We start from the raw sequence: 14,124 nt of genomic DNA, 5'->3' as shown, positions 1-14,124 counted from the left end.
TATGAATCTTCAGGAGGTTCGTATGATAAGTTCATATTGTCTCTGTATAGGGTTATATTGTCCGAAAAATCTACATGTGGAATGTATGTTACAAATATCTTTTTTTTTTATTTCGTTTTTTATTGTTTGATACTAAGATTTTTTTTTTTTTTTTTAATGGAGAGCATGGCATCATAGTAATTCATCGACATTCCAACTATGTTGGCACCTCAATGCACTACCACTCCTCTACCATCTCACCAAAAGTATTATTAGAATGAAAAAACAAAAGAAAGGGTGGGGGGCATAAACCAAACCCACCAAAACAAGATTAGCGAAAGCGATAATTAGACAAACCAACTCTATCTCTAAAGAAACTCTCTCTAGAGCAACTTGGTAATTGATCCCACCAGACTAACCCATCAACAAAAAAACCCGCATTAGCTAATCTGTCTGCACAAGTATTTCCTTCTCTATAAATATGAGAAAATCTAAAACGAAAATTTCTAACGATATGAAGACAATTTTTCCATTTAACCTTCAGCTTCCAAGGGACCACATTCACATTAGTGAAAGCTTGAACTAAGAGGATAGAGTCACTTTCAAGCCAAAGACGGGTCCATCCTAGCAGAAGCAAATTTCAGCATAAAGAGAGGTTGCAACACCAATGTTAGCCAAAAATGCACCTAAAAAAGTACCAAGATGGTCTCTAAAGATGCCACCACAAGAAGAAATACCTGGAGAACCTCTAGAGGCTCCATCAGTATTGCACTTCACCCAAAAACTAGGAGGCATGATCCAATTGACTTGTTTAATAGATGGCGGAGGGGGAGGATGACAATCAACACCAAAATGCTTGAGGATAGAAAATTCTTTTATAGATGAGTGCATGTGACCTTTGGAATAATGAGCTGCTTGATGAATAAGACTTTTCACATAGATCAGATCACGAGAAAAATAGGGATAAATATCATTAAATCTGACATTGTTCCTGCATTTCCAGACCTTCCACAAAATATTGACAATGGCTGCAATAATGAGATCATGTAATTGAGGACTCCAACCTTTGTTACATATGCCAAGAAGGGAATCAAAATTTGAGAGATCAAGAGGCATGCCTAGCAAAGAAGATAACCAGTTCCAATACTACATTATAAAGGGGCAGCACAAGAACAAATGAGTAACAGTTTCGTAACTACTTTCACAAAGACTGCAACAAGAAACAATCGTGAGACCTCTTTTGATCAAGTTATCATCAGTGGCAATAACATTATGCATAATTCTCCAAGCAACTAAAGATCTAGAAGGAGGAATAAAAAGTTTCCAGATGAACTTGGTCCAACCTAAACATTGAGGGGGCTGCATACCACAAGAATATGCAAGTTTAAAAGTCAATTCTCCAGAGATAGAATCTTCCCAAACTAATTCGTCTGGTTCTAAGTTGTTTGATACTAATTTCGTTTTTTTATTATTTTGTGTGTAATTTTAACTAAAAAGTCTTGCAAAATCCATCACATGACAAAATTCATCAAAATTTGTAGATTTTTGAATACTAATAAACATTTTAAAAATGATGAGAAATTTCAATTGAAGACCAACAGATTTTGTTGCCTTATTAAAAAAAAATTGATTGTCTTAATTGAATATTCCAATTTCCAAGATTTATTTGACTTTTATAAAAGTCTCAATTGAATACAACAAAACTTTTATATCATACAAAATTTTTTAAAATCCTTTGAAATCTCAATCCAATACTTCTATATGTTATGTTTTGAAAACTTAGTTTTTTCTTTAATAAATTATACTTTTAAATTTGGTCCCCCTAAGTTTAATTCCTGGCTTCTTCCCTGTTCACACTTATTAAGAAAAGTAAAGTATGATAATTTGAAATATGAACTTTTGTGTTTTCCTTGAAATAAGTTTCATGGAAAAATATAATTTTTTTTTATTGGTTATTGATTATGAAAAAAAGAAAAGAGATAGTAAATTAAATATATTTTTTTTTTTAATTTCAGAAAAATAAATAAAAATGAATTGTGAAAATGATAAAAGATAATTTTTATTCCTTATAAATTGAGACACAAAAAATTTACTTTTTTTATTACTCCCTCCTGTCCTTTTTATAATGAAAACTTTGAAAATATTACACAAATCAAGGAAACATATTTTATATAGTTATTTTTATTTAATACTTAACTTAAATGCATTTCATGTATATCCTTATTAAAACGGAGAGAATATTTAGTTTTTTTACTCTTTATAATTTAATTAAATCATTAATTTATACTACTTGTTTAACATGTGTAATATTGCATATGTTAAAGCAACTAAAAATAATAATAATTTTTTTATCACATGTTGAACAAAGACCAGGACTTTTTCTTATAAGTGATTGAAAACGACGAGTGGTACTTTAACTTTAAACTGTCATAGTTGTTGGTCTAGTCATATGCTTTGTTTGGGCCTTGTATAGTTTTTTTTTTATTTTATTTATTTATGGATTTTGTATTTTGACTCTTTTGTAACCTTTCATAGTCTATCTTGGCACGTCTTGTGTTGTTGAGGCTTCTTATTATATATATATATATATATATATATATGGGGTTTTCTAACTTAGACCCTAGTTAGGTCTAAGTTAGCAAGGTGCACCTTTTGAGTTGGACCAAAATACCCATTCTTTTAATTTTTGAAAGAATAGAGCAACAGGGGCATTTCTGTAATTTTACATAAAAAAAAAAAATAACAACACGCGCCCCACCTTCTTAAACAATTAATAGACATGGATCCAGTGTCGCGCGCGTACGGAAGGACCATGGTTACAGACCGTTGATTTCCATCAGACAGCCAAGATGTGATCTCATTAAGACTGTCTGATCAATCAGACAGCCCAGATCATCCTGATCTATCAGATCATCCTGTCTGCGCCACACTAGAATATAAGCTGGAGAGAGAAAATTTTGCTTTTGAAAAAGGCAGCCACGTGTCAGCATATGAATGGGTCTGCGTGATTTTTTTCATTTTATACTTTAAACTCGATTATTTCGTCGTAAATTAATTTTTTATTTTTTATTTTTTATACCAAAATTCATAATTTTTTTTTCTCTACAAATAGAGACTTGGTTCGTTTGATTTGGAAACCGAAAAAAAAAACGCAATTTTTCACTACTTTAAACTCGATTATTTCGTCGTAAATTAATTTTTTATTTTTTATTTTTTATACCAAAATTCATAATTTTTTTTTTCCTACAAATAGAGACTTGGTTCGTTTGATTTGGACACCGAAATCCTTCTGAAACCATTTATATGGTAGAATGGTTTCAGAGAGTTGTAATCTGAAACCATTTTGCTGGTAGAATGGTTTCAGTAAGTTGATTATTAGTTATTTGCTTCTGAAACCATTTAGCTTGTAGAATGGTTGCACATAGTTGTATTCTGAAACCATTTTACTGGTAGAATGGTTTCAGTGAGTAATTTATTAATTGTGTTTGCTTCTGAAACCATTTATCTGGTAGAATGGTTTCAGAGAGTTGTAATCTGAAACCATTTTGCTGGTAGAATGATTTCAGTAAGTTGATTATTAGTTATTTGCTTCTGAAACCATTTAGCTTGTAGAATGATTGCACATAGTTGTATTCTGAAACCATTTTACTGGTAGAATGGTTTCAGTGAGTAATTTATTAATTGTGTTTGCTTCTGAAACCATTTATCTGGTAGAATGGTTTCAGAGAGTTGTAATCTGAAACCATTTTGCTGGTAGAATGGTTTCAGTAAGTTGATTATTAGTTATTTGATGAGATTAAGGTAGTGAAAAATTGGGTTTTTTTTTTCTGTGTCCAAATCAAACGAACCAAGTCTCTATTTGTAGAGAAAAAAAAATTATGAATTTTGGTATAAAAAATAAAAAATAAAAAATTAATTTACGACGAAATAATCGAGTTTAAAGTAGTGAAAAATTGTGTTTTTTTTTCGGTGTCCAAATCAAACGAACCAAGTCTCTATTTGTAGAGAAAAAAAAATTATGAATTTTGGTATAAAAATTAAAAAATAAAAAATTAATTTACGACGAAATAATCGAGTTTAAAGTATAAAATGAAAAAAAATTAACGCAGCCAATCATATGCTGACACGTGGCCTGCCTTTTAAAAAGGCTTTCTCTCTCCGCGTCATCCTCTCCACCACGCGCGCCTGTCGGCGCGTGTGCTGCACGCGCGCGTTTTTTGTCAAATGAGAAGCTGCCACGTGTCTGGGGGGGGAAAAAGAAGTGGGGGGCCCGTGTAAAATTGCAGAAAATTACAGAAATGCCCCTGTTGCTCTATTCTTCCAAAAAATTAAAAAATGGGTATTTTTGTCCAACTCAAAAGGTGCACCTTGCTAATTTAGACCCAACTGGGTCTAAATTAGCAGCCCCCTATATATATATATATATAACCAGAGGAAGTAATATAGATATAGATAACTTTTTTATTGATCCCCGAAAAAAATTCATAGTTCCGCTACTGAGCATATCATTTTTTTATTTTATTTTATATTCTTTCTAAAATTTTTTATTATTTTTTTAGTGAAGAAAATAAAACTTACATCATGATTAAAAATAATAAGAATAAATTATTAACTTTAGTGATAAACGATTTTAATATATTAATGGTAGATTATAGGATTAATCAACACGGCAACACTATTTACCATTTGGCATTGTAGCTGCCAGCGTGGGTCCTCAATTATTCTTGTTAATGAAATTCCGACAAAGATGAGTGGGTGAATTAAAGTTTAAAATACTCTTTTTTATTTTTTTGACATAAAAGTTTAAAATACTTTATCAATATCAATATCAATATCATGGATGTCTTTTTCAAATGTGTACTGAAGACTAATCATGAATGAATTCTTTCAAAAAATAAAATAAAATAAAATCATGATTGAATGAAAATTTCTATCCAAAACATGCGCTGTCAAGTAACTAGAAGAATATCTTTTCAATGATGTCCAGTTTAAAGGGTAATTGTTATTATAATCTAAAAAATTTATGTAGAATTAAATATTTAAAAAATTATTATGTACATATATAGTTAAAATATAAGTGAAATAATTGTATTTTTTATTGTAAATTTATTTATTCAATTTTTTATGTTTCAGTGATAAATAATGGTCCAGTATATATTTTTAATAAAAAAATATAAATTTTATTAGAAATATTTAGGGTAATTTAATAAGTTTGATACTAATTATAACTTTATTATTATTAGTAGTCGGTAGTAAACTTGATAGTAATATTTTTTTTGACTTAACTTGATAGTAATATATATTGTTTATGTTTCTTTTCTTTTTTTTGATGAAAAATAATGTTTATGTTTCTTTTTTTTTTAAGAAAAATATTATTTATGTTTTTTTTTTTAATTTATAAAGTATTGTTTTTTATTAATTATTTCTATATTCTTATTTTTATGCGGATTCTTCTTGTTTTTTCTATATTCTCTCTAAATTTTTTTTATTGACTAAACTTTCTATAATATTTTTATTGTTTTTTTTTTTCTATTTTTATGTGTATAGATTGTTTTGTTTTTAATTTCTATGTATAATTTGTTTTGTTCATATTTTTAAGCATATCTTTTTTTTTTTTGTATTTATCTTATATTTTTTCTATATATTTTTTTAGTGAAATTACAATGAAGGATATAAAACATGCAACGCGATTAAAAGCAATAAGAATAATTTAGGAACTTTGGTGGTAATCGATTTTAATATATTAGTAATAGTAATAGATTAGTACATGATTTTTATACCATTTGTATATTAATAATTATCAACAAATTCTTCGTCAAAAGAATTTATAAATAAATTCTTAATAATATATTTATATATAATTTAAACTTATAAATATTCTTTTTGGGTTAGATCAATCATAAAAATTGAGAAATTATTGTAGATATATAATTTAATTTGCACCGAATAGGTATTAAATTATGAGGCTACATGAAAATTATAAGGATAAAAAGTAAATTAGATTTTAAAATTTCTCTCCTCTCTCTGTGAACCAAACATATATACGATTAAAATCCCTAACCCCATCCCCTTCTCTCTTTTGATTCAAATATATTTGTAATAAAAAATTCCCTCCCCTCCCACTCTATTGAAGAGAAATTAAAAATGAAAGTTGATATATTTAAAAACAATAGAGTTAAATATATTTTTGGTCCCTATAGTTTTTTAGAATTTCATTTTTAGTCTCTGAAGATTTTTTTCGCACTTTTTAGACCCTGAAGTTTTTTCTGTCAGTGTTTTTAGGTCTCTACTTTTCATTCAACTTCAAATTTTGGAAAATTATAAGAACTAAAAACATATTTAATCCAAAATAATATTACTATTATACTTTCTCTAATCCATTATATAAGAAAACTTTTACTTTTTAGATTCATAGAATGATGAATACCAAATAAATCAATCATTCCATTCCATTTTCATGAATCTATAAAAATAGTAAAATTTTACTTATATCAAGTAGTATTACATTATTGTCATTGTCCGTACATCAACTAAATTTATTTATAAATGGGTTACTTGATTTGTATTCCATGTTGGATCTCAAGTTCAGGTTGATATCAGTGAGGCAATAAAATGAAAGACACAAGTGTTGCTTCCGTCGGAATAGTTCCTGAAGTACTGACCTTCGACAACTATGACAGATGGAGTGTTTTTATGAAAAATTATCTGATTGGGAAAGATCTATGGGACGTTGTGACGAGTGGTGATGATGCTGAGCACTTGAACAACACCCCAGATGTCGAGAAAGGTTCGTATATCTCATAATAATCTTAAAGTAGTTATTTCCAAAAATTTAGAGCATTTAATATATGAGAAAAGCTTTTTCTTAAAGAAAATCTAAAGATGTTAGAAGTTCCATGTTTACCAAAAATGACATAAATAACTTTTATAAGGCTAGTATAAATCTCAACTCTCAAGCTAGATTTTGTAGTTGAGCATGAATAAACCTTTTAAATTCTAATAAAAGAGAAAAATTGTAAGAATAAATTTTCATCTTTGTTTATATTCACTACTCCTCATGATTTCGACTAAAAAATAAGATGAAAATGACATCATTGTTTATGATATTTATTCTTTTAAATTATTCGTAACAAATAGTATCTCTCATAATATAGGGTAGTAATTAATGTTTTTAGTTTTTATAAGAGTAAAAATGATAAAATATCATTAATTATAAATTGGTTTTGTAAAAAAACTAAAATTTTAAGACGACTAACAAAAAATATTAGAATGAACACGACATGCTCTTTTATTCCACCAATATATCTCAGCATACGTATGAAAAATATTTGAAAGGTCTCGGCGACTCTTCTGAAGTAAATCAAAGAGCTGAGGTTTCATTGAAGAAGAAGAATGCAAAAGCTTTGCACATTATTCAACTATCATGTGGACGGCAGATTCAGAATGAGCTTTTTGATTTTGAATTAGCCAGAGATGCATGGAATCACTTGTCAACAAGATACGACAAAATTTTAAAAATCATAGTGGATAAAGTGCAGCAAGGTACGTATTGAAATAATATGATGTAATAATGTAATATACTGCTAATTGCTATAATTGCATAGAGAACATAAGGCTGTGAGTTGTTTGAATTTTTCTCCAAAAATATATTTAGAGTTGAATAAGTTTCGCCAAAAATATTTTATAGTAATGTTTTCGTCTTTATTTTTTATTTTTATTCTTTATATTCTAAAATAATGATAACATTGTTATCTTTTTTTACCGAGCAAAATTTAAAAACCCAGAAATGCATTAAAAAAAACCCAAATTTTCAAACCTATAGAAAACCATCTTCTTTTGTTTTTATCAAGTAACCGCACAAAAGTGTAAAGATCACTAAAAGATATCTATTACTTAATATATTAAAATTGATTAATACCAAAGTTACTAACCTATTTTTAACTACGTTGCAAGTTTTATATCATTCATCGTAATTTTACTATAAAAAAATAGAAAGAATATAAGATAAATACAAAAGAAAAAGATGATATACTTAAAAATAGAAACAAAACAGATTATAGATTGGAACAAAATAGAATAGTCTATACTCATAAAAATAGCAACAAAACAGATGAATACAATCAACCCAATAATCTATTAAAAGAAAAAAGAGAATAAAATAATCAATAAAAAAATTATAGAAAAAATAAGATGAATATGCATGAAATTAAAAATATAGAAATAGAAACATAAACAATAATTTTCATAAAAAATATAAACAATATATATACTATTAATAGCTTATGGCGAGCTCGTAATAATATAACGTTTAGAGATGTCATTAACTTGCAATCCTTAGTGGATCAAATTATTTATATCTCCTGGTTTTGGTTTGTTGGTAGAATAACTTCTAAGTCTTCTCTTGTATTTTCAGATTGGTGTAACGATCCATTATCTTGCATTTTTAGCATATAATGGCTTCTTTTATAATTGTAAGGATTGGGTACCCCTTGTACTCCTTATAATTCATTTTTTGCTTATTAAAAAAATTAACTATTATTAATAATAATATAATAATACAATAAAATTAATTACTATCGAATTTACTAAATTATCCTAAAAATTCATAATCAAATTTCTAATTTTTATTAAAAAATATAGGGTTAAATATGTTTTTTGTCCCTATAGTTTCCTAGAATTTTCATTTTAGTCCCTGAAGATTTTTTTCACACTTTTTAGTCCCTGAAAATTTTTCTGTCAATGATTTTAGTCACTACTTTTCACTCAACTCGTGCATACCTTTTTAATTTTTAATTTTTTTTTTCTGCGGATGTTTAGTAAATTATATGAATTTTTTTAACAAAAGTTTAAATTTTTTTAACAAAAGATAAATTAAATATGATTTTTTTTTTTTTGTTTTTTACACATAAAAATTCGTAAATAATTAATCTTATGTTAAAAAATTCTAAATTTTTATCGGAGATGTACTTATAACATTATAAACATGAATACAAAAAATCATTCAAAAATATGAAAGTATACACGAGTTGAATGAAAAATAGGGACTAAAAACATTGACGGAAAAAATATCACGGACTAAAATTAATTTCCTCTTTATTATTCCATAATTTCCATCTAATTTTTTTTCTCTTCTTCCACCATGAAAATTGAAAATACAAAATTAAAGGAATGTGAAAAATTTATAGAAATTAAAAGTAAAATACGATACTATATGTTTAGGGTATTTATGTAAGTTTAAATGTAAATGGCAGATGATGATGGTCTTTGTGTGGAACAAAAAAAGCTATTCAAGATGGTGAAGAGAGGTGATTCTATTGAAGGGATGGAAGTAGATCCGAATGTATATGATGTTACAACCTCTAATTCAGAGAGGACACTGCTCCACATTGCAGTAAATGCTGGAAACCCAAAAAATGTGGAAATATTGGTGACAAAAGGGGGGGACGAGTTTGTAAAAAAGAAAGATAAGCATGGTGATACAGCTCTTGCTCTTGCAGCTTGTTATAATGCAAAAATGAAAATAGTGAAGACCCTCGTAAATAGCAAAATAGGGAAGATGTTGCTGATGGAGCCGAACGAAAAAGGAGAAATCCCCATTCATTTGGCTGCCGGTAAAGGATACAGAAAAATGACTTGTTATCTTTACGAAGAAACTCCCGTTGAAGTGTTCAACAAAGATTCACGAAATCGAGTTTTACTTCTTGACCGATGTATAGAGGCTTATATATTTGGTAAGCATTTATGAGTTTCTCTCAAATTATTATTTGTATTTGTATATGGAGTAATTCTTAGAAATAAAATAATAACTGAAACTGTACCATAAAATAATAATAATAATAATAATAATAATAATAATAATAATAATAATAATAATAGAAACACCACAAACAAACTGTCACGCAGCAAGAAGAAAGTACAGAGGAAGAGAATTTGTTAAACACTATATTCATTTTACAAACTTATGATCCTATAGAAAGTATTAGAGAAATTAAGGATTAAGAGATTTTATTTATTCTCTAATTAATACTGTATCAATTAGTACTAGCTGTCTAATAGATGTTGACTCATGTATAGCTAATTTCTCCTAATTCTTAGGCTAGACTTTATCCTTTGTAACAATAATCTCCTCTATATATTGAGGTTGTAATCTGCACATGAATATATGACAATGATAAATCTTTTAACTCTATTTTTCTACATGGTATCAATAGCAATCGTTCCATTTGCTTAATCTGTTTTTTTTTTTTTTGGTCTTGGTATTGTTCCTTTTGTGCCAAACTATGGAAGAACATCAATCTTCTCCCGGGTCTGTTTCAACCTCTGTAGGGTCCAAAAATTCTACTTTGTCTTCTTCTACAGGGATGGATTTTGAATCCAATCCAAATCAACGTTTGAGCTCTGTTACGTTAAATGAGTTCAATTACCATCCTTGGTCAAGAGCCATAACTCTTGCTCTAGGTGGAAGATCTAAACTCAGTTTTATTGACGAAAATACCTCTTCTCCAGATAAGAGGTCTCCAGATTATGCATCTTGGCTATCTAAAGACCAATTAGTGCGATCATGGATTCTAAATTCCATGGATCAACCTCTTGCTGAGATCTTCAGTTATTCAGATTCCGCTGCACAGCTATGGACCTCGGTTCGTGATATGTATGGTCAACAAAATAATTCCGCTCGCATTTTCGAACTCCAACGAGACATCGTGAACCTGCAACAATCTGGTAAGCCATTTGTTCAATTACTTGGAAATTTGAAAAGGATGTGGAATGAACTTGAGGTGTATCGTCCACACACCATAGATGCCGCCACACTTCGTAAACGAGTTGAAGAGGACAAAGTTTTCCAATTGTTAGCAAGTCTAGGACCTGAATATGAAGATCTTCGCAGTCATATTTTGATGTCCTCAGAACTGCCAACCTTATCCGCTGTTTGTTCCACGATTCAAAGAGAAGAAGTGAGAAAGAAAGTAATGAATGCAGAAAATAAGTCTCCATTATCTGAAGTTGTCTACTCTGCCAAATCTGACTCTCATGCTTTTACTGTCAATCGCCAACCCAAGGCAGAAGGCTCCTATAAAGGCAAAAGACCAGATTTAAAGTGTCAACATTGTCATTACCCCGGGCATGTAATTGAACGATGTTGGGTTCTTCATCCAGGAAACCAAAGTTTACTAAGGACAAGGGACCTTCAAAGCACAAAGCACATGTTGCTGAGACTTTGCAAGGAGACATGGTAAATAATTCTAATCAAATTTCACTCATCAATGAGTTTGCTACATTTCTTAAGCTGAGGGAAGAAAAAGGAGCATCAAGTTCTGCTAATTCTACTGCACTTTTTGGAAATTTTGCTGGCCTCGCGGATAGGTCAGAAAATCCCTTTTATGGAAAAACTGAAGGTATGTCAAATGCACTCTCTACTGCCTTGAATTTAAATACTGTGCATGATTTTTAGATTGTTGATTCTGGTGCCACTGATCACATGACAAATAAATTGACTAATCTAGTAGATTTTGAAAAATTGTCTAGTCCTTCTCATGTGTCTGTTGCCAATGGATATGGTGTTCCTGTTATTGGTAAGGGAAAACTCAAGTTATTCCCTAATAATGAAAATTCTTTAGCCTTGTATGTTCCTTCTTTTCCTGTTCAATTGCTTTCGGTTAGCAAACTCACTCAGGCACTTAATTGTCGTGCTATTTTTCTTCCTCATGTGGTGCTTTTTCAGGACCTTGTCACCAAGAAGACGATTGGTGAAGGATTCTTCTTACAAGGACTCTACTACATCTCAGGAAATTTTTTAAGCACCAAAAATCCAAAAGTTGCTACCCTCTCTTCCTCCTTGACGGACCATATTCTATGGCATCAACGTCTAGCACATCCATCAAATAATGTCCTTACTAGATTACTTCCTCATTTGGACAATAAAATTATTTCTTGTGATACTTGTCATTGTTCTAAGTCTACTAAACTACCTTTTGTTTCTTCTTTATCTAAGAGTAATAAAATGTTTGAGCTTGTACACTCCGATATTTGGGGCCCTACCATTGAATCTTTTGATGGTTTTAAATATTTTATTACATTTATTGATGATTTTTCTCGTGTTACTTGGGTGTACTTTTTGAAATCTAAAAGTGAAGTTATGAATGTTTTTAAGGATTTTCACATGCTTGTCCTTAATCAATTTTCTACCAAAATTCAAACTCTTCGGTCTGATAATGGCACAGAATACATGTCTAAAAACATGACACAATATTTAAATTCTAATGGTATTGTGCACCAAACGAGTTGTGTCGGTACTCCTCAACAAAATGGAGTAGCTGAACGTAAAAATAGAGACTTATTGGAAAAGACTCGTTCTTTGGTGATACAAATGCATGTTCCAAAATTATTTTGGTCTCAAGGGGTATTGGCATCAGTTTATATTATTAATCGGTTACCAAGCCGAGTATTATCTTTTAAATCTCCTCTTGAAGTTTTGCAGGGAAAATCTTTTGATTTGTCTCATTTGAAGGTATTTGGGTGCACATGTTTTGTGCACATACAAAATACTTTTCGTGATAAGTTTGATCCAAGAGCTGTTAAGTGTGTCTTCTTGGGTTACTCATCAACAAAGAAAGGATATAAATGTTATCACCCTGATTCCCAAAAAATGTTTGTTACGAGAGATGTTAAATTTGTAGAAACAACTCCTTTCTATACTAACTCTCAAGACTCTTTGGAGGATATTTTTCCTTTGCCTTGTGCAGGTTATGAATTACCTAGTAACTCAAATTCATCTCCTACTTCAGCTGAAGCTAGTAATGACAGCTCTTCTCCTGTTTCAATAGCAGAAGAAAAAAATACAGTCCATGCTGATTCTCAACCTCCATTAATTGAGTTCTCACAAGAAGAACCATTACAAGTTGAGCCTTTGTCTCCTATATGTGAAGATGTTTCACAACCCCGTCGCTACCCTGTCCGAAATCGTGCTCCACCAACAAAGCACCGAGACTTTGTTACTTATTCAGTTTGTCATCCAATATCCAAGTATGTTACATATCACCGATTTTCCTCAAGGCATGCAGCGTTTCTCTCTGCCATTTCTAGTGTACATGAGCCAAAAAACTTTTATGAAGCAAACAATCAAGAAGTTTGGAAAAAGGCTATGCATGAAGAGCTTCAAGCTCTAGCTGAAAATCAAACTTGGACTATTGTTAAGCTTCCGAATGGAAAAAGACCTGTTGGAAGTCGTTGGGTGTATAAAATAAAGTTTAATTCAGATGGCACGGTCGATAGACATAAAGCTCGGCTTGTAGCCCAAGGGTTTACTCAAACACTTGGTGTGGACTATAAGGAGACTTTTGCTCATGTTGCTAAAATGAACACAGTTCGTGCCTTACTCTCTGTTGCTGTAAACTGTGGGTGGTCAATGAGCCAGATGGATGTAAAGAATGCATTTTTACATGGTGATCTTGAAGAAGAAGTATACATGAAATTACCTCCAGGACATCCACAAAGTTCAGATTCTTCAATGGCCTGCAAACTTCACAAATCTATCTATGGTTTAAAACAATCTCCACGTGCTTGGCATGCAAAATTGAGTTATTCTCTTCAAGAATTGGGTTTCTTAAGAAGTGCAACAGATTCTTCATTATTTGTTCGACATGTCTCAGATGAAACTTTGGTTGTTCTTGTCTATGTCGATGATCTTATTATTGCCGGAAATAGTGATCATGCTATTTCTCAACTCAAGAGCACATTGCAGTCTCGTTTTCCTATCAAAGATCTCGGCCACTTAAACTACTTTCTTGGGATTGAAATGGCAGGTTCTAGTAAAGGTCTATTTCTTAACCAACGAAAGTACATTCTTGACTTACTTGAAGATGTTGAGATGACGAATTGTAAGCCGGCCCTTACTCCATTGGATAGTAAGTTGAATCTTGACACTGCAAGTGCACCTTTAGATGATATTAATGACTATCAGCGATTGGTGGGTAAGCTTATTTATCTTACCATTACTAGACCTGACATAACTTATGCAGTAAGTCTTGTTAGCCAGTTTATGCATTCTCCTACAATCTTTCATTTGGGCATCGTCAAGCGCATCTTGCGTTATCTTAAAGGGTCAATTGGACGTGGGATTGTCCTAGCTAAGAACGGCCACACACA

The 14,124-nt window shown here is 30.5% G+C and overlaps 1 protein-coding gene across 3 annotated transcripts in view; it reads left to right on the top strand.

The window, feature by feature from the left end:
• Positions 1-6,472: 6,472 nt before the first annotated feature.
• The window catches only part of LOC123907661, a 48,977-nt gene continuing 41,325 nt past the window's right edge, over positions 6,473-14,124 (top strand). For 2 of the 3 annotated variants that reach the window (XM_045958014.1, XM_045958015.1), the window contains exons 1-3: positions 6,474-6,766; positions 7,315-7,521; positions 9,231-9,710. In XM_045958014.1, coding sequence (XP_045813970.1) covers positions 6,592-6,766; positions 7,315-7,521; positions 9,231-9,710 — 862 coding nt within the window. In that variant the 5' untranslated portion in view covers positions 6,474-6,591. Of the gene's footprint in view, positions 6,767-7,314; positions 7,522-9,230; positions 9,711-14,124 lie in introns of all 3 variants that reach the window. The other variant, XM_045958016.1, reaches the window with a different exon arrangement.

The sequence above is a fragment of the Trifolium pratense genome, linkage group LG2 (genome assembly GCF_020283565.1).
Source record: "Trifolium pratense cultivar HEN17-A07 linkage group LG2, ARS_RC_1.1, whole genome shotgun sequence".
Lineage (NCBI taxonomy): Eukaryota > Viridiplantae > Streptophyta > Magnoliopsida > Fabales > Fabaceae > Trifolium > Trifolium pratense.
Note: the sequence above shows the minus strand (reverse complement) of the source record. Positions and strands in the feature narration are given on the sequence as shown.